This window comes from Armigeres subalbatus, chromosome 3, assembly GCF_024139115.2.
Source record: "Armigeres subalbatus isolate Guangzhou_Male chromosome 3, GZ_Asu_2, whole genome shotgun sequence".
NCBI classification, from domain to species: Eukaryota; Metazoa; Arthropoda; class Insecta; order Diptera; family Culicidae; genus Armigeres; species Armigeres subalbatus.
Genome location: NC_085141.1, coordinates 52,423,647 through 52,450,502, shown reverse-complemented (window position 1 = coordinate 52,450,502; position 26,856 = coordinate 52,423,647). Strand labels below are relative to the sequence as shown.

At 39.6% G+C, this 26,856-nt stretch overlaps 1 protein-coding gene across 2 annotated transcripts in view; it reads left to right on the top strand.

Moving 5' to 3' along the window:
* Positions 1–26,856, top strand: part of LOC134225398 (nicotinamidase) — a 157,874-nt gene that overhangs the window by 30,352 nt on the left and 100,666 nt on the right. For both annotated transcript variants that reach the window (XM_062705441.1, XM_062705440.1), the window contains exon 2: positions 22,722–22,804. In XM_062705441.1, the coding sequence (XP_062561425.1) occupies positions 22,722–22,804 (83 nt within the window). The remainder of the gene's footprint in view (positions 1–22,721; positions 22,805–26,856) is intronic.

Sequence of the window (26,856 nt, the reverse complement as noted above, 5' to 3'; positions counted from 1 at the left end):
GTTCGCTTATTTTTAGTCGCAACAAAAAATATGCGTCAGATAGTCGCCCAAACAACATACCTCCAGAAAAAAGTAACTTTGTTATTTTTGAAGATTTTGTCATTTGGTGTTTGTGTGTGCACAAAGAAATCTCACCCTTTTTTCGGGCATTTATCCTTAATTATTTAGTCGCAACAAGTTGCATTCGACGAAGAATCCTGCTCCATTGTTTTCTATTTAAAATCGACCACACCATGGGCTCAAAAGTTATGGCAAAATTTTTTTTTATATGTAAAACCCGTGCAAAAAAATCCTAATCATTTTCAGGCACTCCAGTAGTAAACATTTTAAAAATATTCCTGGAACACCGTAAAAATGCCAAAAGTTGTTTTACCCCAGTTTCCCTAAGTCATATAAAAATCGATCCGATCGCACTATGGGCTCAAGAGTAAAGGCTAGAATATTATTTTATAAGCAAAACTTGTGCAAAAATCTCACTTATTTTTCGGGCAATTCACCTAAGCCGATTTGCTTGCAATAAATTTACATTCGGCAGCAATCTTTACAATGCAAAATTTTCAATTTAAGCGAAGGTGAAAAATAAGTCCCTTTTACCTATTAGTGTTATTAGAGACTTCTCTTACATGTTTATCAATTATTTTGAATAAGAGAGAAATGCATCATCATCAGTAGGTGGTTTAATTAGGGTTTTTTAGATGTTGCTGCCACGTATCATAATAAGCACAATTATGGGCTTCGTGGCCGTGTGGTTAGTGACGTCAGTTGTCTAGATGTAAGTGTTCAGTCTGTGCGACATCCGGTGATTCTGTCTTCTGTCTTTATAAACGCATATAGATGTGGATTGATGAAAAATGGAATATATTCCCATGAAGTGCTACTTGGATCTCTCTAATGTATAACACTTTATGCATTTATTACATAGTGTATTTATTACACGAGAAAGTACCATTACCGCAAGGCGGTTTATTAATTTTGTTTTAGCTTAACTTAACTGTACATGTAAATGGTTGCACTACGATCCAAGTGAATAGAGGTTAGGATTTACCACCTATTCTCAAAGTACACGTTTCAGCAGATAACAAATTGAGATCAATAATGGAGCTGCGGCCAAGTCCTTGCAGTCAGTTGGAAAATGAGAAGAATGTTAGTGTGGATTTATTGTAGCTACTAGAGACCGAGAATACCTCTGCATCTCCACAATTACCACGGAAAGGAAGTTTTGTTAATTGGGTAGGGTAGATAAACTGAAGCATAGGTCGAGGATTCACCAAGGAAGTGGATATAGTTCGTGCCACTTTAAAAAATAGGAACGAGCCTGGGATCGAACACACGATCTCCTGCTTGTAAGAGAAAAGCGGCAGTAACTAGACCACCGATAAAAAGTTATTGATTCGCCATACACACCATAGCAAGCAAAGCATGCATTTGCATGCTTGTGTAATACCTATATTGTGTAGAATCACCCTATAGTCAAAATAAAGATCATAAACCAAATATTGCATATATTAAGATCATAATATTATAAAGAATAACTTACGACAACTTTACGCCAATTAGCTGTATCATACCGCCGATGTCCCAGAATTCCAACTGTTCTACGACCATGCTGCCATACTGCTGCCGCTGATAAACGATCCTTTTAAACGAATTGACGTGCACGTGATATGCACTCCGCTAGACAAAACAGAAAATTTCCACTCTTAATCGCACCAGCACGCACTATAAAATTCTTTCAAACTTCGGGAAAATTCTTCTGATCGAACTGGCGTGCCAAGCGATAGCACGTTGTAACACACATTTATCACGTACATATTTTCTCCTGCACAAAGCATAAATCAGCATAAATCTTATTAACACAGCAGGAAAACACTATTGCACTTCGCATTGGTGCGTCAAGCACCAACATTATTTCTGCTAAATTAAGCAAGTATAACATTTTCCTTATATAACTTAAATAACTCATAGGCATTAGCTGGAACTGATGTGCCAACCAACAGCGATCCACTTTGCGAATAATGCCTGATCACATCACAATACTCCTGAACGAAGGAACGTGCAAATTCACCCTAATTTATAAAGAACAATGAACCAATACGAACTTCAAAACATATTCTCGATAACAAAACACTGAAGAAGTTACCAAGTTTTAACCGAAAAACTAAATTTACACATTTATGGGATTATTAAATTTTTCCATTCACTAGTAAAAGTTGTGTAAATTGTATAATTTATTGGAAATCTCTGGATGAATGTTTGGAGGAATTTCATATAAAATTTCTTAAAGATTTTTTGGTGCAATTCATGAAGAATTTTTTGGAAGAAATCTCTGGGTAGCTTCCGGCGGAATTCCCAAGGAGTTTGCTAGAGAATTCTTGGGAATTGCCAGGAAATTTCTGAAGGAATTTCGAGGAATTTTCTTTAAAAGTTTTGAAATAATTTTCGAAGGATTGTCTGGGTAATTGACGGAGAAATTCCTGAATAAATTTCCGGACGAGTTCTAGGAAACTTCTGCAGAATCTCTTGGGGAATATACTTGTGGAATTTAAGGATTATAAATTTCCGGAAGAATGTTCGAAGGAATTCTTTAGCAGGATGTCTTGAGTGAATTGATTAGGTGTTTCTGGAAGAATTTCTGAAAGAATTTCCAAAGAAATACCAGGACTTTGTGTAGAAATTTACGGAGGAAAATTTGGATAAATTTCCAAAAGAAATCTGCGAACATTTTTCGAACAAATTTCCGAAAAGAAAAAATATTTCGAGCTTCTTAGTGGAATGTCTTCACTTGTCATAAGACGAGTTAATACAGTCCCATCGAATTCCACCACTTAATTGTATCTTGACAGATACGTATTTCGACCTCAACAGTAAGGCTGTCTTCAGTGTCTCGTACTTGACTCGATTTCGAGTCGGAGTCTTCTAATTATTTAAATTTATTTAAAATTATTAACAAACTACCAATTCCATCCAATTTATACAGAAATTATACCTTAAATGGAGGAATTCCTAGATCAATTACCGAAGAGATCCTGAAAGAATTCCAGTGGAAACTTCAAAATTTTCCCTGAGAGATCCCGGAAATTTCTCCGGGAGTTCCTGTGGGAATTCGTCCAGGAGTTCCACCGGCAGTTACTCCAAGAATTCCTCCAGGATTTTCTCCGAGAATTATTTAGTTCCTACGGGAGTTCCTCTGAATATCTAGAGAATTTCCTCCGGGAATACATTCAGGCTTTCTTTCTAGAATTCATTTAGGCTTCTTCAGGAATTTATAAAGAAATTCCTCCAGAAGTTCCTCCGAGAATTTCTCTGGGAGCTCCTCAGGGAATTCTCCGGGAGGTCCTCTGATGATGATAATGATAATCCAGCTACATACTCCTACAAAGGTTTCAGCTAGACGAGATTTATCTATTAGATGAATTCTCCAAGATTTTTTCGAGTTCCTCCGGGGTTTCTCTCTGAAAATTCTAACGGGAGTTTCTTCACAAATTCTTCCAGGAGTTACTTGAGAACTCCTCCGAGAGTTCCTCCTGCAATTCATCCGGGAGTTTCTCCGGGAGTTCCTGCAGGAAGTCCACCAGGTGTTCCTCGCCAAATTCCTCCACCAGTAGCTCTTCCAGGAAATCATTCAGGCTTTTTTCAGGAAATCATTTAGGCTTACTTCACAAATATAACTGGAAATTCCTCCCGAAGTTCTTCCGATAGTTTCTCTGGGAGGTCCTATAGGAATTCTTCTAGGAGTTCTTCCTGAAATTCCTCTGGGAGTTTCTCCGGCAGTTCCTTCGGGAATTCCACCGGGAGATCCACCGGCATTTTCTCCGAGAATTCTTCCGGAAGTTTCACCGGCAGTTCCTCCGGGTAATTTTTTGAGGAGGAACTTCCAGAGTAATTTCCGGAGGAATTCCAGGGGAAATTTCCAGAAGAATTCTCGGAGGAACTGCCGGTGGAACTTCTGGAGGAATTTCTTCAAGAGCTACAGGAAGGATTTCCGGAGGAAATTCTGGAGGAATTCCGGAGGATCTCTCGAAAGAACTCCCTGATAAACTTCCGTAAGAATTCCAGGAGGTACTCCTGGAAGAATTCTTAAGGGACCTCCCGGAAGAACTCCCAAAGAAATTCTCGAAGGAACTTCTGGAGGAATTTGTAGATAAATTCCTAAAGAAAGCCTGAATAAAATCCCGGAGGAATTACTGGTGGAACTCCCGGAGGAATTTTCAGAGGAACAGCCGGTGTAAAACTCAAAATTGAATTTCTTGAGGAACTTCCAAAATCCCATTTCCCGTAAATTCCTGCCAAATATCTTCCAGGAATTCCCTGTGAAGTTCCTGGGGGGATTCCTGGAGGAATTCTTAGAAAACCCCTTGGAGGAGCTTCCGGAGGAACTCCCACAAGCACTTCCGGAGGAATTCCCTGAAATAGTTATTGGTGAAGTTCCTGAAGGAATTTCCGGTGTAATATCTGAAGAAATTCCAGGAACAATGGCAGGAGGAAGAGAAATTCAGGATGGAATCCTGAAAGTATTTGCAGATGAATTGCTGAAGTCCCGGGGGTTTCTTTAGAAGAAAATCCTGGAAGAACTCTTAGAGGAACTCTCAAATTAATTTCCGAATAAAATTCTGTAATAAATTTCGTGTGAAGTCCGGAAAGAATTCCAGGACGATTCCCCGGAAAAATTCCCGGAGTAATTCCTAAAGGAATTCCCAAAAAAATACTTGGAAGAACTTCCGGGGAAATACTTGAACGAATTCCTGGAGAAATTACTAAAGAAATTTCTAGAGGAATTCTTGGATGATATTCTGTAATTGCGAAAAGAATTCCAGAATGAAATCCAAGAGGATTTCGCTATGTAATTTATGTAGGTATTCCTGGAAAAAAATATGGAAGTTATCCCGGAGGTATTAAAGGAAGAGTGCCTATAGGTACTCCCGAAGAAGTTCCTAGCAGAATTTCCTAAGAATTTTTTTCATAGATTTACAAGTGTAATTATGGAGCGAAGCTGGAGGATTTCCGTCATAAATTTCTGGAGGAATTAAGGAAAATATCGCATCAAGTATGAAAACCTCAAGGAGAAAATGAGATAACGACAAAGTAGATGAAATAAAAAAAATGGAGGAATTATGGGAGGAAGTTCCGTATGTATTCTTGAAGGAACTCTCGAATGGTTTCCTGAAATAAATACCGTAGATTTTTCTGGAAGAATAGCTGAAGAAATGTCTGAGAAGAAAAGAAATATTCAAGGAATTTCCTTATGAATTTCATAAAAAAAAATTTAGTGAAGGGTTTCTATAAAAATTTTAGGAGGAATTACAATTATATGAGAAGGATTATCGAACGATTTCCAGAGGAATTCGTGGACAACTTTCCGGAGGAATATATGAAGTTCCCGGGGATTTTCTAGAAGGATTTATTATTATATTATTATTTTGTAGGAGGTAGAGAAAAGGAAAATATCGCATCAAGTATGAAAACCTCAAGGAGAAAATGAGATAACGACAAAGTAGATGAAATAAAAAAAACGGTTCATGAATTTCTTAGTGAACACCTAGAAAGTCAGAAAACCACTAGATAAGATTTAAAATTAGGTTGGATTATAAATTATGTACGGATCTTCAGATCTGATGACCAGATAAATACCATGTTTTGATTCACTTCAAATTTGTTTTATTTTTAATGAACCATTGTTAATAAATATCAAAATCTTAGCAAAGAAAATATAGGTTACTTGGTTGTTTGCTTGATTTTCGTCAGCTTCAATGCGCTAAATTTAAACGTTTTCAAACCAGACGCGCCCGACGTTGTGACACTGATAATTTAGAACATTTAGTACAACAATGCGTTACGCGTCACACACTATTGCGCTACTATTGTACAATAGCAACGCACTATTGTAATCCAGCCTTGACCAACTGAGGACAGAAGAGACTATTCGGCAATCCTATGGTCAGCTAGCTAATGGGTTTTCCACAACATAAAAAAACTCACAATCACTTCACGGAAATCCTGCATACCCTAATAAGTTTTTGGAAATCATTCGAAGTTCAACCACCTATTTCATTAAAAAACATTCTCACCGATTTACACCGTACCTATAGTACGACTGTCGACCGAAGCGATTCGCTTACTTTTACCGCGACGAAAATCAGTAGGTACTTACAAAATCTACACAACACGCACTGCACTAATAAATTATTTTTCTGGCTGTCCGAAGCAGAAAAATGAACGCGCGCCCGCAACATTCAAAACCGTACTGACGAGCAAAACAAAACACGCACTAGGGTAGGAGTACCAGTTATAGTAATATTAGTATCTGTTTGATGTATATAATAATACGGAATACACTTTATGTAATCCAAGCGTTAACTAAAAAGTATTTCTTTTCTACCTTTTGCTGTTAATTTTTTACCGTAATTATCTACATTAGTTTTGCCGAAAAGTTGAGAAGGACAAGGATGTTATCAATCATTTAATAATTTGCGTTTGATCATTTAGCTGAATTTAGAAGCTGAATTTCAAAATGTGTTGTATCGTGGACTAGTGCGAAGGTTTTTACAACTCTGCCTAACGGTTCGTTGTTTGAATTCCACTAGTAGCGGAGTTATAACTATAGTTTCAGTAACTTAGACTAAATGATAACAAAATTCCAATAATTTAGTTTAAGTTACTGCAACTAGCACTATAGCTCCGTTATTAGTTGAATTCTAACAACGAACCATTAGAAAAAGTTGTAGAAAAACCCTCGCACTAGAAGTTCACCATACAACACATTTTGAAATTCAGCTTCTGGAATGAGTTAATGATAAACTACTAAATGATCGAACGCAAATTACTAAATTATCGATAACATCCTTGGAAAAAAAGGCTTTGTGCTAATGATTACTGTTATAGTCCATTTAAAAACAAGTGGATGAGTAGCGATTTGGCATGTGTCTGTTTTCCACGCATGTGAGTTTAAAAAACCGATGATATTGGTGTCTCATTAGTTTATTAAAATAGGGCTCTGCACGGACGAATCTATTTCTCTTTCGTTCTTCATGAAATTTGAAATTGACTGGCCTTGTTGTTTTCTAATTTCTTAGCAGCGAAAAAGAGACAAAGCAGTCCGTGCAGTGCCCTATAGCCTTAATATATCACGGATACCACCGTTATTGGTACACTGACCCTACCGATGAACTGTGTGATTGCAACCGTATACGCAGCACTGACAACCAAGTCGCCGAAACGAGAGAGTGAGTACATACCAAATGCGTGATGGGAAGTGAGTGGAAAACAGTTCTGCCGCCGCCGGACAGTTGCGAGCGTAAGCAGCTACCATCATTATCATCATCATCATTAGTAATACGCGTTGCGCTTAGAAAACACCACGTGCATCTTGCCAACCATCTCTAGAATTTGTGGTTGAGAGACATTCATGGTATTAATATGCGCCCCAGTGAATTGAAAGTCGTTCGTTCGACTTGAACGCGAATTAAGCGTCTTATAACAATTTTAGCAACATCAAGTAGAAAATGTCACACTTTTGACATGCCAATGGGTTGATCAATTCACTTGCCCAATTCAAACTTAATTTTAGAGTTATGTCTCAAATTTGATCGAACAGAAGTCCTGGTCTTTTCACTCTACTTAGGATTCAATCCAGGTTCAGACGGATTTGTAAAAACCATCTGAGAGGGGAAGAAATTGGACATAGTCCTTTACCTGCATAAAATAACAGATCCTCATTGTTGTGCGCTTTGTTCAAAATTTGAAATTGAAAAAGAATTACTTGAAATTTTGGTGTTTTACCTTACTTTAGAAGGTTTGAATAAACAATATTAAAATCGATCAAACGTATTCCAATTATCTAGAGATGGTCAATCAAAGCCATATTTAAAATATCGATAATGACTTGTTAGATATTTCATGCGGATGTTGTACGAAATCAATACCGGTAACCAGCAGCTGTTTTCCACACCCGGACAGTGAGATATGTACTTCATGTGAGCAAATAGTTACTTTTTACACCTGTTATGTTCAACTTAGAAAATTATTTAAAGTTTTTTGTGGTATTATCTTCACAGCGTTTTTGTTCGGCATTCTTGCAACATGCCCTGTCCATTGTATCCTTCCAGCTTTGGCTCCTCCTGGATGCTGGATTCGCTGTAGAGTTGGATCAGTTCCCCACGCCAGTTGGCACTTCATGGGCTCTTGTGTGCTTTGAGTGGCACACGGTCGCTTTGCTATGGCCTGCTTGCGGACACATGTAGCTTTTTGTAGATCTTGTAGCATTTTGTAGATTAAATGAAAAGTACTAAACTCGTCTTAGACAGTTGAAGACATTCCACAAAAAGAAGCTTAAATATTTTTTCTGGTTTTTGTAGATGTTTAAAAAAAGCCCACTGTCAAACCACAACACGTCCTAGGCAGGCGCCCTAACTGTTGTGTCGTGGGGAGGGGTCGTTAAGCCCTTGAACATTGTCCCTGCTACCCCAGCCCAGGCGGACTCTGTCGCACTCGAAACGCTCACCACCAATCCAAAATTTGCTGCTTCACGTTTCAGGCCACCGTACGTTGTAGGCGAATCCTCGGTCCTCCAGCACATTGACAAGTATCCGCTCCAAATGATGTTGTGAAATTTGCAGTGCCACGAACCGAGCTTCTAATCCCTAGCTCCTTAGAAATTCGCAGTTTTCGAATGTGCGCCTTAAAAACCGCCCTATGGTATCAGCGCCCCCTTAAAATATAAGCGACTAAGTAGCTCATATTTTACGACGACAGGGCTGCTTGATCAGCACTGTAAAGCTGGTTCTCAGCTCGTTAGTGGTGTCACAGTTTTTACACATTTTCTGTCCCGCAGCGCCACAAGGTCAAAGTTGTGGCGTTGTAATTCGTCGTACTTCAGCCGTCGCAACCAGCGAAACAGGCAGTTCCATGTTCCAAGTTGGGGTTGAATGCTGAAATGATTGGTTGGTTTAGAATCCTCACAGTTAATACATAATTGTGAACGTTCTTAACAAACACTAAGCTGGGAGATGGCAATAATATTTCAGTGAAAAAGGAATGCCAACGAAGGATATTAATATTTGGTTGGTATTTATTATTCTATTGACTGGTCTAATGTTCATTTCCCATTAGCGTAAATGTTATGGCGGTCATAAATTTTCTTTGCTTGACTGATTGCTGGTTAGTTGATAGCAGATGTAAATTAACCCCAAAACCATGCTCTCGTTTTGCGCTGATGAAATTTTAATGTTTCACGAAGGCAATTTGCACATTATCGGATTCGTGTCGGGCTTCAGCACAGGAGAATGTAGTGCAAGATGGACTTCCTGAGCAGAGTTAGAGATTGATGTTTGCCTTTCTCGTGCACCCTTTTTTCGGGATAGTTACCTTTTAGCTTTGTTCGGCTAGTCACATTCATTGTCTCTGCACAAACAATTTCTTATTGAATATTGAAAGAGAATATTTGCATTCCTCTCACCAAAGCGTGGCGTATTTAGGAGAGGTGTGAGATTTTTTTCAAACAATCCAAAATGAAATATTTTTTTTAGTTTTTTAGTATCGTTCAGTCTTTGTAACAAATAAAACTATCAAGTTTCGTGCATTCTGTAAGCATTTTCTCCAGTGGCAACAGAATGATTTAGTTGATGAAGAAGAAAGTGAACTTTGTTTTGAGTGAATCATTTATTATTATGATCATGTGTTGTTTGCCAAAAATGTGTGCAAAGTAGCTCCATGAAATAAATATAGGTAGTAATATGTTACGTTAGTCTCACATTTCGAAACTCATTAGCGCAATTGAGAGAAAGCATTGCAATTTCGTTGACCTCATAGCACGTGAGGGCTAAAGGTCGAGTGTTTGGTAATTCCTTTAAAATTATGAAGATTTAAGCACACTTAAAGCACACACAAATGGTGTTCAAAATATCGTTTGAAGATTCATATAAAAGATTCAAAACTAGTAAATTTATACTTATTGAAACAGCTGATTTTAGAAGGACCATCATCATCAATGCCAGCCAAGTGGGTCTAATTTGAACACGCCACAGCAAACTAAAATTAACACTAGTCAGAAGTGTGGGTACTATACTATTGCGGCAACATTGGCAGTAGAAGTTTCTACATTAGTACCTTCTGAAAACTTTTGCCGTATTGGGAACTGGTCCCGTGTGGCAATGACTTTCCTCATCATTCTAACCAACGAACAACGCTGCCATCATCGGTCCGTAACCATAATTCCTGACATTACCCGTAGAGCACACCGAGAGGATGGGTGTTTTGTAACTGCCACGCCACAGTCGAATGGGGATAAGTGCTCCTTGAGGGTGGTTGGTACCTATCTGCCACCGCTAAATATTTGACCTCGTGATTAGCATGGTTTGGCACGCAATCAAGAACGAATTTGCAGTGATTGCGCGAGAGTGAGCCAAGTGTTGATGGGCGGAAAAGCGGGACGTTGCGCTGTTTTGGTTAGTTGCTACAGACCTGAGTGTACGCAGCAGTAGCTTCTGTTAGAAAAACGGTTAGGGGAGGATTGTTCAATGTGAATCTATTGAGTCATTATCGTATTCAATTCCAATAAGTAACATTTTAAAATATTTCTACTCTTTATGAAAGCCGGGGCCTTCCTTAGCCTCGTGGTTAGATGTGCGGCTCCAAAGCAAAATCTAAGTGATTTGATTGGATTGAATTTTGCGATTATTGTCATACTCCAAATGTGTGCATGATACTTTGTAGATTAAGACAGCATATTACAGGTTCAAAGATAAATGACCCATCTGGTGGTTTTTTGTGCACTAGCACACCAAAGTCCAAGCAAGACCAAGTCTCAGCAAGACCATGCTGAGGGTGGCTGGGCTCGATTCCCGGTGCCGGTCTAGGCAATTTTCGGATTGGAAATTGTCTCGACTTCCCTGGGCATAAAAGTATCATCGTATTAGCCTTATGATATACGAATGCAAAAATGGTAACTTGGCTTAGAAACGCAGTTAATAACTGTGGGAGTGTTGAATGAACACTAAGCTACGAGGCGGCCCTGTCTCAGTGTGGGAAGTAATGCCAATAAGTAGAAGAAGCACACCAAAGTTTTTTAATTCTAAAATAAGTTGATGTTCATCAAACTGAATGTGGCATACATTTGATGCTAAAAATATAAGATTTTTTTGAATATCACTCAATTTTCAAATCAAATGAAATCAAATGGCAAGCCTTTTTCATTATACTTCTACTTGACTACAATTCGGAATGACACTCAAACTCGACGTTCCATGCTGGTTCAGGACCCCTTTATTTTCGATTGGCATCTTCAAACATGTTTTGTATATACATTAATATTTGGAATAATTCGCGAGCATAATTATCAGTTCCTTACCGTTTCATTGTGGGACTTTGCTGTAGAAGATCAGACAGAAGAGCTGCACACAAACCATTACCACCGTGGCAGTTTAATCCGGGCTCCCCAACTTTGAAATTGTTTCTCATCCGCACTCTTCGGTAAGGACGTGGACGGTTGTTATTTTCGGTTCAATGACGCGTAAATTACAAAATCATGCGAAACTGCTTTTCCAAGGAGTCACTCAAACGTCGAACCAGTGACTGGTGCTTGGTAGTGAAAGGTTTCATTCAGTGTCAGAGGGCTACGATGGTTTTGAAATTGGGTTTATGTATTGATATGAGCACAACAAATAGCGGCTCATGATCGATACCGAACGGGAAATATTTGAATAATAAATTAGTACATAGGTAATGGTTTCACGCGTCGTACAAGTCACGTGCTAATAATAGCGAAACTTTCCTTAATCTTCATGCACGTACATTAGTTTTCTTTTGTCAGCTTTGTTGGAAAAGATTAAATTCTATTAGGGGAAATGACGGCTTCGGCATGTTTTGTTCTATTATTGTCAGGGGTTTTCTATAAATAATTATGCTCAAATATGGCCCTAAACATTCTTTGCATATTAAAGAACATTGTGGCCAAGTTTCATAGAATTTGGTCAACAACCCCCCCCCCCCATACAAAAATAGAAGAAAACCTGCCGAAGCCGTCATTTCCCCTAGTAAATACCCATCGGCCAACGATCCCTGCAGTCAGAATAATTTATGATTTATACATAATATGCTTGAACAGGATTTTAGATGAATGTTATAAAGAAACGTATTTCAAATAATATTACTTAATACACAAACGCATGTGATGAAACTGTCATCGTTATTGTTTGTTCATATTAAAAAAAATCTTTTGTATCTCCAAATTTAACTTGAAGCAAATATTTCAGTTGAAAATTTCAACTGAATGTTATGCGTTTCCTTGGAGACATGTGATTTTTTTGTGACACAATATTTAAAATCCATAGATCGCAATTTTTATTGTTTTAGTATTTAAAGATGGTTACTTTTTACACATTCTTATTTTTTTTTAAATTTTTTGACAAACTACTGAATATTTTTCATCGGTATTCAAGTTAATGGCACTATTTGAATAATAGATGAATGGGGTTGTTCATCTGGGTTTGTATTCCTATACAAAAACATAAAACATGGCTTGGAACGATAATGTGTTAAACTCAGATCTACATGTAATTTTGCAAATCGTTCACTAAAACGATTCCTACACAATCTTGCCCTATTCAAAACTTCTAATGAATACTCGTGAAAGTGCAGAGGATTCCTCGGGTTTCATCCAAACCGGTTTCATTTAATCATTCCCTATCCCTAATTGATCTGCATTCGGACGCGGCCGGTGCCAGTAACGTTTTTTTAGTTCATTAGTTGAAAAGGTCACAAGGTTTTTTTTGGAATATTTTTTCCAAAAACTTCCAATCCTTTTTGTCCCCTCCATTTTGGGGGGTTTTCTAGTAAGCAATTGCAGATTCAAAACCGGGTTTTACTATTGACCACAATTCTTAGGATGTTAAAAAAATCCGTTAGGAGTAAATATCTTAAATAATTCTTTAGGAAATACCACTAGGATTTTTCCAAAAAAATCAATAATACTGCTAGAACTCTTTTAAAAATTATATCGGATACCAAATTCCATTTCCTCGCAAATATCTCCAATAATTCCTTCAGAATTTCAAGCAAGACTTCCTAACGGAATTTCCAAAGGAACTCCATGAGGCATTTCCGACATTCTTAAACTTCTTCAAGAATATTTTTGTACATTCCACCAAAAACTCTTTCGTGTCTCCTCCGAAAATAATATCCAGAAATTTCTTTGGAGATTCAAAGAAGGAATCTATAAAGTTTCTTTGGAAAATACTTTATGAAATCTATTAGCAATTTCTTTAGAAATTCTTTTGGGCATTCCTTTGAAAATTTCATTAAGAATTCCTTCTAAATTCCTTTGAAAATTTCTTCGGAAATCCCGAAGTTAATTCCTTCGGATATTACTTCAAAAAATGTGATAATATCTACAAAAATTGTTTTTGGAAAACCTTCAAAAATTGCTTGAGGAGAAATCCTTCGTAAATTTCTTAAGAAATTTCTTTGAAAATTCCTTTAGGAATTTATTCGGAAAATGACTTAGGAATTTGTACGGGTTTCATTTTCATTTATTTAGTCTACATATAAACAGATAACACTGAATCAACAATTACACGGTTCGCCACAATACACGGTTCGAGGTCGCATCTCTCCATCCTCGAATACGCCCCACGCTCGCCAAGTCGTTTTGCACCTGGTCTGCTCACCTCGCTCGCTGCGCTCCACGCCGTCTCATACCTGCCGGATCGGAAGCGAACACCATCTTTGCAGGGTTGCTGTTCTGCATTCTTGCAACATGTCCTGCCCATCGTACCCTTCCGGCTTTAGCTACCTTCTGGATGCTGGGTTCGCCGTAGAGCTGAGCGAGCTCGTGGTTCATTCTTCGCCGCCACACACCGTCGAAGGTATCCCCGTCTATCGTAACACTGCTTCCCAGGCGGGCCCTGTCGCGCCCACAAGCATGTACTTTGCCTTTGACGCATTCACCACCAGTCCAACTGTTGTTGCTTCTCCCATCTTGATGAGCTCAGCTCCGATACCATCCTTACCACCTGCTTTATTGATCTTTAGCTGTTGGATGGCATCCTTAACTTCCCTCAGCTGGTCCGCTTCCATCGTCCGCTGAACTGACGTAGTCATCTCCTCCACTGCCTTGACTTTCACTGCCTGTACTCTCAGCGCCATTCAAATGTTCCTCAGTGCTGCTTCCACCTTTCGATCACCACACGTTCGTCCGTTAAGATGCTCCCATCCTTATCCCGGCACATTTCGGCTCGCGGCACGAAGCCTTTGCGGGATGCGTTGAGCTTCTGATAGAACTTGCGTGTATCTAGAGAACGGCACAGCTGTTCCATCATCTCGCACTCCGCTTCTTCCAGGCGGTGTTTCTTCTCCTGAAAAAGACGGGTCTGTTGTCTCCGCTTCCGTCTATAACGTTCCACGTTCTGCCGGGTACCTTGCTGCAGCGTGACCGCCAGCGCTGCGTCCTTCTCCTCCAGAAACTGTCTGCATTCTTCGTCGAACCAATCGTTCCGTCGGTCCGGTCCTCCGGTCCATATACCCGACGTTGTTCTCCACTACTTCGTTGATGGCTGCTTTTACTGTATTCCAGCAGTCCTCAAGAGGGGCCCCATCAAGCTCACCCTCTTCCGGCAACGCTGCCTCGAGATGCTGCGCGTATGCAGTGGCGACATCAGGTTGCTTCAGTCGCTCTAGGTCGTACCGCGGCGGTCATCGGTACCGAATATTGTTGATGACGGATAGTTTTGGGCGCAGTTCAACCATCACCAGATAGTGGTCAGAGTCGATGTTAGCGCCACGATATGTCCTGACGTCGATAATGTCGGAGAAGTGATTCTATCTGCAGTGGTGATCTCCAGGTGCACCAATACGGAAGGCTGTGTTGCCAGTAGGTGCTGCGAATGGCCATATTCTTGGAGGCAGCGAAATCAATTAGTCGTAGGCCGATTCGTCAGCCGGTGAGCTCTGAACTTCCCAATAGTCCACAATAGGACAGCCCCATATAAAGGAGTGGCCAAAACTACCAAAAGGCCAATTTTCGATTTGAGCGAGTAAAATGTGATGAATACACAGCTTATAACCTATATTTTTATAATCAGGACGGTTTTTATTTTTTAGATTTTTTTGGGAGAGGTGGGGGGCGTTCAAACTAGCCCCTCCTAGAAATGATATTTATACGTTTTTTGGGAAAACGGCCAGCTTTGCCATATTTTCGGCTCAAAAGTAACATATTTATATATCGTTACAAAGCTCTTAAACAGATCTATGCAATAGGTGTGATAATGTAATAATAACTCCGTCCAGAATTTAGTTTTAAGTAGTTTTGTAAAAGCATATTTTACGCAGTTTTAACGAACAAAACAGTTTGGTACCCCGCAATACCCCGCAGTAAAACATCATGCACTACACTATTGAACGCTTAAGCTTTGAGGACCATTAATAAAATTCTGCCCGAATTCACAACTTTGTAAGATACATGATTTTTTAAAAATGCCTATTTTTGCCTTTCTCGTGTACTAAGTATATGTAGAAGCTATATGATTGCTCCAAAAGCATTAAAAAGAACGCCCAAATACTCATAGTGTTGTATTCCGATCGACTCAGTTCGACGAATTGAGGTGATGTCTGTGTGTACGTGTATGTTAGTGTCTGTATGTGTGTGAGCAAAAATTATCTTAACTATTTTTAGGCACTTACACTCAACCGATTTACTCGCAACGAGTTTCATTCGTCAGAGAACGTTGTTCCATTGCTCCCTATTAGAAATAGGCTGGATCAGACTATGGGCTCAAAAGTTATGGCCAAAATACATTTTCTCATAATGTACGAGAAAGATAACATTACCGCTAGGAGGATTAATCAGGTGTTTTGGTAAACTTCTCCTTTTTCAATTTTCATCTGAGTTACTCAATAATGCCACTTCAATTGAAAATGGTGACGAACACAATTTACATAACATTTGAAGGGGGAGGGTTATGTCTTAACGTTGCGCCTAATTCAAATAAAAATCAACTAACACATAAAAAGCGTCACGCAGTAGAAGGGAAGGGGTTCAAAATTTACAATTTTGACATTACTACATAATAGAAGCGAATTATAGATTTAACCATAACGTGTCATGAAGTAGTGGATGAGTAGTGTGTTAAATAACTCCTTGTCACAATACGTTTTTATATTTATGAAAGAAATCTTATGGAAATATCAAATAAATGAAATTTCATTTCGTTGATGTAACAATATGACGCTAATTGAATCTGTTTTACTCTCATTTGCTGGTTTAATAAGTTTTATTCAGTGAATTTTCAACACCAGAAGCTAATAGTGCTTTTTTGATCATTTTAGGAAAACTGTGTTGCGTCCATTTGTCTGTGACACGAATATACAGTAAAACCCTTTATATGACCATTAATATTTTATCCAGCATCAAGCGGGCTTATTGCAAGCCAAAAAAGTGACAAAATTCCGTTGGTTTTGTAGAATATGACTAAAATCGATACTATGCCAAAAATTGGTCCCATACCCCATTAAAGGCTCGAAAAAAATATTTTTCGTTTCTATCTATGTTTTTATGATTAATACCACCATTTATTGCAGGATTCATAATTTTGGCCAAATATACCTCCTTTTTTCCTATTGTGTAGTCGGTCTAAACTCCTCCTCTTGGCCAACCTGAGCGTTCAAATCTCTTATAATGATTTTGACGTCATGGCTTGGGCAGCTGTCGTAATCTCGCTCCAGCTGCGCGTAGAATGCGAACTTATCATCATCAGTGTTTCCGGAATGTGGGATATGAAGTTAAAGAACCGGCCTTTGATCCTCAACCTGCACATTCTCTCATTGATCGGCCATCACCCGATCACGCGCCTTTGCATATCGCCCATCACTATGAAACCTGTTCCCAGCTCGTGTGTGTTGCCGCAGCTCTGGTAGATGGTATGATTACCTCTAAACGTTCGCACCATTGGTCCCTTCCTACAAACCTTCTGCAGCGCTACGATGCCGAATCCACGGTTCTTGAGCACATCGGCGAGTATGCGTGTGCTCCCGATGAAGTTGAGAGATTTGCAGTTTCACGAACCGAGTTTCCAATCGCTAGTCCCTTTTCATCGCAGTGGTCTTCGCCCATGGTTCCTTGCGTATATTTTTGGAAAGGCTGGCTTGCAGGGCCTGACACCAAACCCCCTAAGTTTCCGGAGGACCATTCCTCTTTATTTCCGGTGGACCATGGTGCACAGTTTCACTTAGAGTCCCTCGCTGGCATTCGGACGATGATCAGCCGCCCCTAACATGGAGAACAGATGCTGTTGTGAGCCGATCCTGACATGGAGAACAGACGATCAGTAAGATTTGCACCTCCGGAGAGGAGCAAACCCCCCCTTCCCTGTAAGCATACGACCATAGTTCCCACCGGGGTTGGTTACCCGATCTTCCCTAAGGTTGCACGTATCCCGGCCAGCACCACGAGGAGGTAGGGATAGGAACTGCTGGATAAGAGGCTAAGGACCGCACGATGCGGTCTAATTTATTCCTTCAGGTACGCGAAGTACCAATGGTACGTTTTATCCAGCATTTGCCGTGCCTTCGGGATATGCTTCAGAAATTGTTTTGAGCGGGGTTTTGAGAACTCCTCAAGGAATTAATTCCAGGAATAATTAAGAAAATTACACTAGAAATCGCTTTTGACATTCGTCCAGGAATTCCTTATGAACAATCTCTGGAAAGGCCTTTGTAAATTTATCCGGAAATAGCTCAGAAAATCCTTTTGGTGAAGCCATACGGAATTTCTTCCGAAATTCCTGCAGTAATCATTTCTTCAATTTTGTTGGAAGAATTTTTTAGGAAATTTATTAAAGAATGAAATTTTCGGAAGAATTTCTAACGGAAATTTCAAACAATTTTTCAGATGAAATTTCCGAAATAACTCTTAAAGTAATTTCCGAATTATTCTTGAAAGAATGATGTGATTTACGAAAAAAAAAATCAAAGGAATATCTGAAGGTTTGTGATTAATAAAATATCCGGAGGAATTTCCGAAGGTTTTTTTTTATAAAAAAAAATACTTAACGAATTACTGAAAGAAATTATTTGATAAAATCCTGAAGTAATTGCTGAAGGCATTTCTTAAAAATGTTCGAGTTCCTAAATCAATTTCCGGAGGAATTTCAAAAGCTTTTTTCAAAAAAAATTTCTAAAGAAATTCTCCTAAGGAAAGTTTGGAAAGTTTTTCCTGATACACTTTTCGTAGGTAATGCCGAAGAATTTTCTTAGGAATTTCTAAATTTACCGCATTATACTGGGTCATTACCAAGATTTGGGAGAAGATTTTTCCGCAGGAGTGGATGGAAGGTGTCGTGTATCCCATCTATAGGCTCACCTTATAAAAATATTACATCATAAATGTTGTTAAAAAAAGGCTCCATTCGGTTGCACTCAATTTTCCATCGCCATCAGGCAATTAACTTTGTTCAGCTATGTATTAATATCGGGCTTGCTCAAGTTATACTGAAGGTGATTACCTCTGATTTTGTTTCCAATATCTACAAAAAATGTAGGCAATTATTTTGAAAAAATATTCCTAACTAATGTTGTTATAATTTTGATATGAAATAAAACTGGCCGAAGACAAATTTTTATCGAATTATCTAATTATAACACACGTTGTTTTAAATAACATCCATTGATAAAATTGAGATATAATTTTGTTATGCATTCCTGATCGGGATAGCAGCACACATGTTCCGCACAGGTTACTCCAACTCATATGTGACCAGATTCAGTCACTATCAAGTTGCTGCATCCATTTTCGTCTGACTTGTACTGCTTGGGAAGCTTGTATTCAATATTGTACGCAAGAAAAAGTTGAATGTAAAATTGAGGGATATTGAATGGAAAATCATGTGTTCAAATATTTACGTGGCGTGTAAATTTCATAATTTTTAACCGCGCAATCACATTTCTGAGCGCCGTCTACAAGGTACTCTCCGGACTTTTGTGTCTGCTATTCAACATCGCTTTGGAAGGGGTATTACGAACGGTAGGGATTGACCTGATTTTCACTAAGTGCGTCCAGCTATTTGGTTTTGCCGACGACATGGATATTATAAAACACCGATTTTTTTTTAGAAATATTTGTAAGTTAATTCTGAGTACGGCGATGAAATGGATGATCCGGACTTTTCAAAAGATCACTACAGAGATCACACTACACAGTTAAAAATTCTGGAAATTACACGCCATGGAAATATTTTAACCCATGTTTTTGTGTTCAATAACCTCTAATTTTACATCCAACTTTTTCTTGTACGCAATGTTGAATACAAGCTCCATATTAATACCAACCTGTAATTTTAAAAAGTGATGGAAAAATGAGATGAATCGAATGGAGCCTTTTTGTTACATCATATATGCTGTAACATTTTTATACTGTGTAGCCTTAGTTTGAATAAATGAAACGAAATAATTTCCATTCTAATAATGTCAGTACATATGGTGCTTTGCAATAATTTTAAATAATTTGGCATTTTCCGGATTTTCCGGAGGGTCATAGTAAACATGTCTAGGCCACAACATCAAATCCATACTCAGAATATGAAAACGAATGCATTTTCAAAATCCTGGTGGTTTTTCGATGAAATTCGCAGATTTGCCTCTTCGTGGGATCTTTCAGATCTTCCGGAGGAACACACGGTGGTTAGAGGTGTGCGCCACCGCCAAAAGTTTATGGCATCATGCCGCCGCCGATATTTTTGCGATGGGTGGCCGTTTGAAAAGTATCACGCCACTGATCTACAATTTTTCACGCCGAATAAAATATGCAGAAAATCGCAGAATTTACCGTGGAAATTCCCAAGAACCAGTGAAATTTCCGTTGAAATCTCGAAAAAGTTTTCCATAAAAACTAAGAAGAACTTTCAATGGAAATTCCGAAGAATTTTTCGTCGAAATCTATAGAGTTACTTTCGAAATGCCGAAAGTACTGCAGTTCAAATCCTAAGTAAATTTCCGTTAAAAAGTTGGAAGAGCTTACCGTGGACTTTATGGATAATTTAGGTGCTCTTTCCAGAAAATTCCGAACAATTTCCCATGAACATTAAAAAAAATATCCGTGTAAAATTTTGAACAATTTCTTGTGGAAAGGCTGAGGAATCCCCTTTGGAAACTTTATTAAATTTTTTTGTGGAAATTCTCAAAAATTTCCCATTAAAACCCAAAGAATTTCACTTTGAAGTCAACATTTTTAAGGGAGAGGACCGTTTGGTCAAAGGCTATAAAGCCCAAAGTTGGTCGGACATGTCATTGCCGAACAAATCATTAGACCGAAACTCGTCTGATCGAAAATCATTTGGGAGGTATAGCCCTATAGCCAATAATGTCATTAGGCAGAACAGGTCATTTCCCCGAAAAAGTAGTCTGGTGTAATAGGTCATTTATCACAAAATGAAGCTTTGGACGAAGTGGTCGTTTGACAAAAAGGGCCATCTGGCCGAAAATGTTATTTGACCGAAATGGTTATAAGGCCGAAAGTGTTGTTTGGCCGAACTGCTCATATTGCCGAAAAATTCGTTTGGCCGAATAGTTCATCTGGCCCAAAAATATCGCTTGGTCGAAATGCTCATTTAGCAGAAAGGGCCATTTAGCCGAATGAGGTTATATTTCTGTCCATATGACGATATGGCAAATGACATTTTCAGCCTTTTGGTCCGTTCGGCCTAACGACATTTTCGGCCAAACGCCATTTTCGGACAAATGATCTGTTGGGGAAAACAACTTTTTCAGCCAAATTATCAGTTCGTAGTTGATATGACCACTTCGCCCGTATATCGCTTTCATTCAAATGACTTTTTCCGGCCAAACCGTGTTCGACCTTATAACCGTTTCGCCCTTATGGAAGTTGGTTAGATAACTCTTGCCTGAACATGTTATTCGGTCAAGTGGCATTTGAAAAACGGATTTCTAAAGACTGACTTTCGTCAAACGACGAGAAGCACCGAAAGGGCACAAACCCTCCTGGTCGAAATTTTTGGCCGTATTACTTGTTCAGTAAGTGACATTTTCTGAGGAAATTCCGAAGAATATCTGAATCATTTCCCTTAAAAATTTGAAACAATTTCCCGTGATTGGGTGGCTCGATTATCCGGAGTGAAATTTTGTTTAACACTCCGGATACTCGAGTCCGCTCTGTATCTACAAAACGCTTATTAGACCGGTAGTCCTACGGACACGAGACCTGGAAGAAGCTTGTGGAGGACAAATGCGATAACGAGTTGCATCAGCTTTTGGGAGAACCATCCATCGTTCACACCGCGAAAATCAGAAGACTGCGGTGGATCGGGCACGTAGCCAGAATGTCGGACAGCAATCGTTTCACAAATATTGTCGGCGTAGCGCCAAGGTAGAATTCGGAAGTCGGGACTTCAAACCGAACTTTCTTCCGAAGTTTTATCTGTCAAACTAATTAATGCGTTGTTTAGCGCATCTTTAGGCAAATCCAGCGCACTACCTACTTCCGAAGTTGGGAAAGTTGCCTGTATCCGGAGAAAAATCCAACTTCGGTATAAAAAGCGTTATAAATTTATTCCGGATAGACAATATGAATCAGCCTTGAAAAGACAAAATGCGTGCACGGTATCCGTTTTTTTCTTGTTGAAAATGCTTACAGAATCTTTCGCAGGTACTTAGAAGTCATTCATAATTAACTACAGGCGGTAAAAGTTATTTCATGAAAATCGTTGTTGTTTGGGGGACAAAATCGGTTTGAAAACGTGATAAAATCGGGACGTGATAAAATCAAGGGTAGAGAAAATCGGGGAGTGACATAATCGGATCAATACTGTATTTAGATTTTAAGCTATCAACTTAACACGGGGACACTAAGTCTTAATCCATTAGTCACGCATACTTTTTAATACAACCCGCAGCAGGAAGATCCACACGTTTTGAAGGAATAATATTCACGTTTACACTTTTATCATACATTATATCTCAATTCTCAGGGGGATCAATTCCCCCCGAATATTTTTAAATTATTTTTTTGAGAAAAAAAAACAGGAAAATAACAGAATGTGTATCAATATTAACAATTAAACTTCCTAGGGGAAGTAAATATAATACCAACTCGAACCTTCTTCAACACGAGATGCACAACGGTGACATCTTGTTTTGAATCCAAATACCTCCGAACCGGTGCACCGAAAGCCATTATCCATTGGCGGAACCGAACCGGTCTGTTTATCCGGTCACCATAGGGATTTCGTTTGCGGTCGTTTCATGTTGGTTCAATAATCCCGCGCCGGACCGGTGTCGATCGAGGGCCCATTCTCGGTCCCTGGCTGTGGCTGTGGCCTAACCATCCGACTGTGCTTCTGCAAGTGAGCCATTTTGCATTCGCGAGGCAACCAGTACAAGTCACTCGGTCGGTTGTGATCTGTCCGGTCCTTGGTCCGGGGTCCTCGGTATCGGTGTGGGATTTTGGCATTCCCTTTTCGGTTCCCGGTGTCCGGCTCGGTCCAGTGCATTATTGATTCGTTCATACGTACAACGACGGCCACTAATCCGAATGTAACTCCGGCGTTCGAGCCAAGTGACCGCGAAACGTCGATGTGATGTGATCCGGGTGTACCCATTCATGGTTCTTTTTTGCGTTTGGTTTCTCTCTTTCCGGTATTAATCTGGTGGCGATTCTACGGCGACCAACGACTACTGGCTGTGGCTCTGTTGTGGATTCGGCTGCATCGCTTCTCTATCATCAGCCGTCGGATTTTTCCAACGAGGACTTTATGACGAATCCATCTCTGGCCATGGATGCCTGCTTCACTGCATTCGACAAGGACGGGTAAGTACATTTATCGTAATTTTTTCATCAAGGGAGTGGGAAAGGCTTCGCTATTTTCAATTTTCGAAATGCAGTTAAAGATCCGTTAGGATTAAATATAGACCAGCGATGGAGGGAGCGGTTTCAAGCATAGAAAGAGATGTGAATGTGATTTGATTACGAAACCATGATGTATGAGGTGCGGTGCAATGAAAACCAAACATCAGTCTCTGTTGGTCTGCGAGCTATAAATTTTCTGTCATATAACAGGACGAATATTCAGTGTTGGTGGTTCCGGCAATGATTTGGATCATAAATAGGGTACGCATTGTTAAAGTTTATTTCGACAGGAGGCGCTGGACATCCGGTTTCCAAACAAACATTCTACCGCTATTTTCAGTCTGAATAGGTTGTATGGTAGATTGGAGAAATACTAATATAAGGGAACTGCTCCGTTTTCCATCTCACTGAACATATATTCATCTCATCGCGAAACAAAGGAATACGGCACCAATTTCGTCGCTTCTTTTTTGCTAACATGCGTGCTCACAAATCACAAAAATAAGAAACAAATCAAATACCTATGAGATGAGGAGCTATGAGATGAAGTCCAGGAGCAGCAATCCTATATTAGTATTAAAGTAATGTGCCGAAAATTGAACTACGGCCCGAGTAGACGAAAATAGCTCAATAATATCAAATGTTGATAAGATAGCAAAATGAGATATGGACATGATTGATATAAGAGATAAAAGATCAGACGACAATATCAATATTTTGCACTAAAATATCATGAGAAGATCAAGTTATGCTGTTTGTAAGAAGTGATTAATATCATGTGCGATTAATTTGTTCTTATCCATAGCATATCTTGCTACACCCAGGTTTTTTTTACACGGTTTGGTTTTGGTCGTTTAAGACCTTTAGCGTCAATGAAGCAATAAGTTAACCCCACCAAAAAATTCACAAAAAATCAAAGAAAATTCAGGGGGTATTTAAAAAGGTGTGAAAGTTTAGGTTAACCGAGAAATTAATGAATTCCAACCGTGTAAAAAAACCTGGGTGTATTTAAATAATATTTCGGTGCATTTTTTTGATATTGTCGTCTCATATTTTATCTCTTATATCCATCAATTCTATATCATGTTTTGTTATTCTGTTCATGGCTGCTGCCCGAGTGCCTGGGATACATTTCTTTAGTCTAATGATTTGAATAAAATTGACAACGTATCCCTAGTACAGAAGTCAATTGCAAAAACAAATTAGGCTTGATTGATACGTTGCCCTCAGACGTTGCAAGCAAATCACTCGCAACGAGCATTTTACTCGCACGAAGTCATGATGAGGTTGATAATGCGGCTGGGGACATCATGGAAGTCATGGTTGATTTGGTAGACCATTTGATTTAAATTTATTTATTTTTATTTATTACCAGACTAAGGCCGGAGTGGCCTGTGCGGTATATAAGAGTCTTCTCTATTCGGCTCGGTCTATGGCTACACGTTGCCAACCACGCAGTCTACAAAGGGTCCGCAAGTCATCTTCCACCTGATCGATCCACCTTGCCCGCTGTGCACCTCGCTTTCTTGTGCCTGTCGGATCGTTGTCGAGAACCATTTTTACCGGGTTACTATCCGACATTCTGGCTACGTGCCAGGCTCACCGCAGTCTTCCGATTTTCGCGGTGTGAACGATGGATGGTACTCCCTACAGCTGATGCAACTCGTGGTTCATTCGCCTCTTCTCACATACCGTCCGCCATCTGCATCCTACCATAGATTGTAAGCAGCACTTTTTTTTCGAAAACTTCCAGTGCGCGTTGGTTCTCCACGAGCATCGTCCAGGTCTCGTGTCCGTAGAGGACTACCGGTCTAATAAGGGTTTTGTAGATAGTCAGTTTGGTACGGCGGCGAACTCTATTCGATCGGAGCGTTTTGCGGAGTCCATAGTATGTACGATCTCCTGCCATGATGCGTCTCCGAATTTCTCTGCTGGTATCGTTATCGGAGGCCCAAGTACACGAATTCTTCAACCACCTCGATTTTTTGGTCACCACCAATACAAACTCGTGGTGGGTGGCTTACATTATCCTCTCTTGAGCCTCTTCCTATCATGTACTTCGTCTTCGACGTGTTGATGACTAGTCCAATCCGTTTAGCTTCGTTTTTTCAGTCTGATATAGGCTTCCTCCATCCTCTCAAAGTTACGTGCCATAATATCTATGTCGTCGGCGAAACCAAATTACTGGACGGACTTCCCTGCCCTTCGTATTACCCCTTCCAAAGCGATGTTGAATAGCAGACACGAAAGACCATCACCTTGTCGTAGCCCTCTGCGTGTTTCAAAGGGGCTCGAGAATGCCCCTGAAACTCGAACTACGCACATCACCCGATCCATCGTCGCCTTGATCAACCGTATCAGTTTATTCGGAAATCCGTTTTCGTGTATTAGCTGCCATAGCTGGTCCCGATCGATTGTATCATATGCGGCTTTGAAGTCGATAAATAGGTAATGTGTGGTAACGTTGTTTTCGCATTTCTGCAATACCTGACGTACGGCGAACACATGATCTGTGGTAGAGCGTTCACCAATAAATCCCGCCTGGGAGTGCCCCAATTGCGCGGTGGTAGTACAAAGGACATTTTCTGCTGAATGACCGATTCGGCTAAACGGAAATGATCAGTTCAGCCGAATGACAACCACTGCTGAATGTCAATTCCGGTCAACTGGATTTTTCTGCCAAACAGCCATTCAGAAAAAAAACTACATTTACGGCCAAACGAGCTATTCGGCGACTTTTTCAGCCAACGAAACTGTTCGACCAAATGACATCGACCAAATGGTCTCTTTGGTTAAATAAACGGGCTTCGGCCAAATGGTCTCTTTGGTTAAATAACATATTCGGCCAAATAACTTTAGGCCTTGTGGTCTTTAGCCGATTGCTTTCTCACAAATGACCCTTCTTCGTTCAAAACTTATGTTACAACGAGAAATTCTTTAGATTTCAATGAACAATCCTTCGGAATTTCCACTCAAAGTTTTTCTTAGCTTTTACAGAGAGCTTTTCCAAATTTCAACGGGAAATTGTATGAATTTGAAAGGAAAAGGTATTATACCTGGAGGTATATCTGGAGTTTAAACGTAATCATGTGGGGGATGACAGTCGGAAACTTCTGCTGACTGAACTGAACTGAATGGTGTGCGCGATCAAACGTATTTCGCTGAACTTTCGCAAGATCTAGGTGATAAGCTCTGTTCCGTGCGGTCGGATGTTAAATTCGGTCGGAAAATAAATTAATCAGAGTGTGATTTTCGAATCGGACGCAGTACTTTCGCGAGATTCGAGTGTTTAGCTCTTTTTATGCGGTCATAATTTACAGCGTGATCGATCGTGTTTCGATTGCGCTTTCGCACGTGTTTTCTATCGGACGCAGAACAATCACGCGATCATCGAAATGATTAGTTCTGCTTTGTGCGGGTGAGTAAGCTTACCAAGGCAAGTTCCTATAGATTACCTTCTCATCTAGCCAACTATCCATTTCCCATGCCGCTCACGTAGGTGGAGAAAATTCCTTGGTCTCTTGTAGTAATCCCGAGTAGCACAGATGTTCCAAGGCGGACTGAATTTGGTCACAATCAAGCTGCTGCAACCAAATATCATTGAAGTGTGCTACTTGGGATTAGTGTCGAACTTATTTTCTCTCCTAATCTCAAATTTATTGTGAAGACGTGCCAGGCATCATTATTAATCTTAAATTAATGTAACTCCAAAGCATGTACAGTGAGAATGGTTTTATAATCCAAAGAAGGCTATTTAATTTGTGAGCTTTGCATATTTGTTGTTTCTCGGTCAATCATGACTAGCAGCTACGAAATGTACAGTCAATCAACCTTAGTTAAACAAGCTAAATAAAATTCCACTTAATCTTCGGAATGTTCAAGGAAAATATTGTGGACTTCTATTTCGATCGGCTTGTAAGTTTTTAGATCAGCGGCGTGACAAATTTCAAATGGCGGCGTGCCAAAAACAGCGGGCGGCGGTGCGCACCTTCATGTACAGTGTCTCGAAAGCA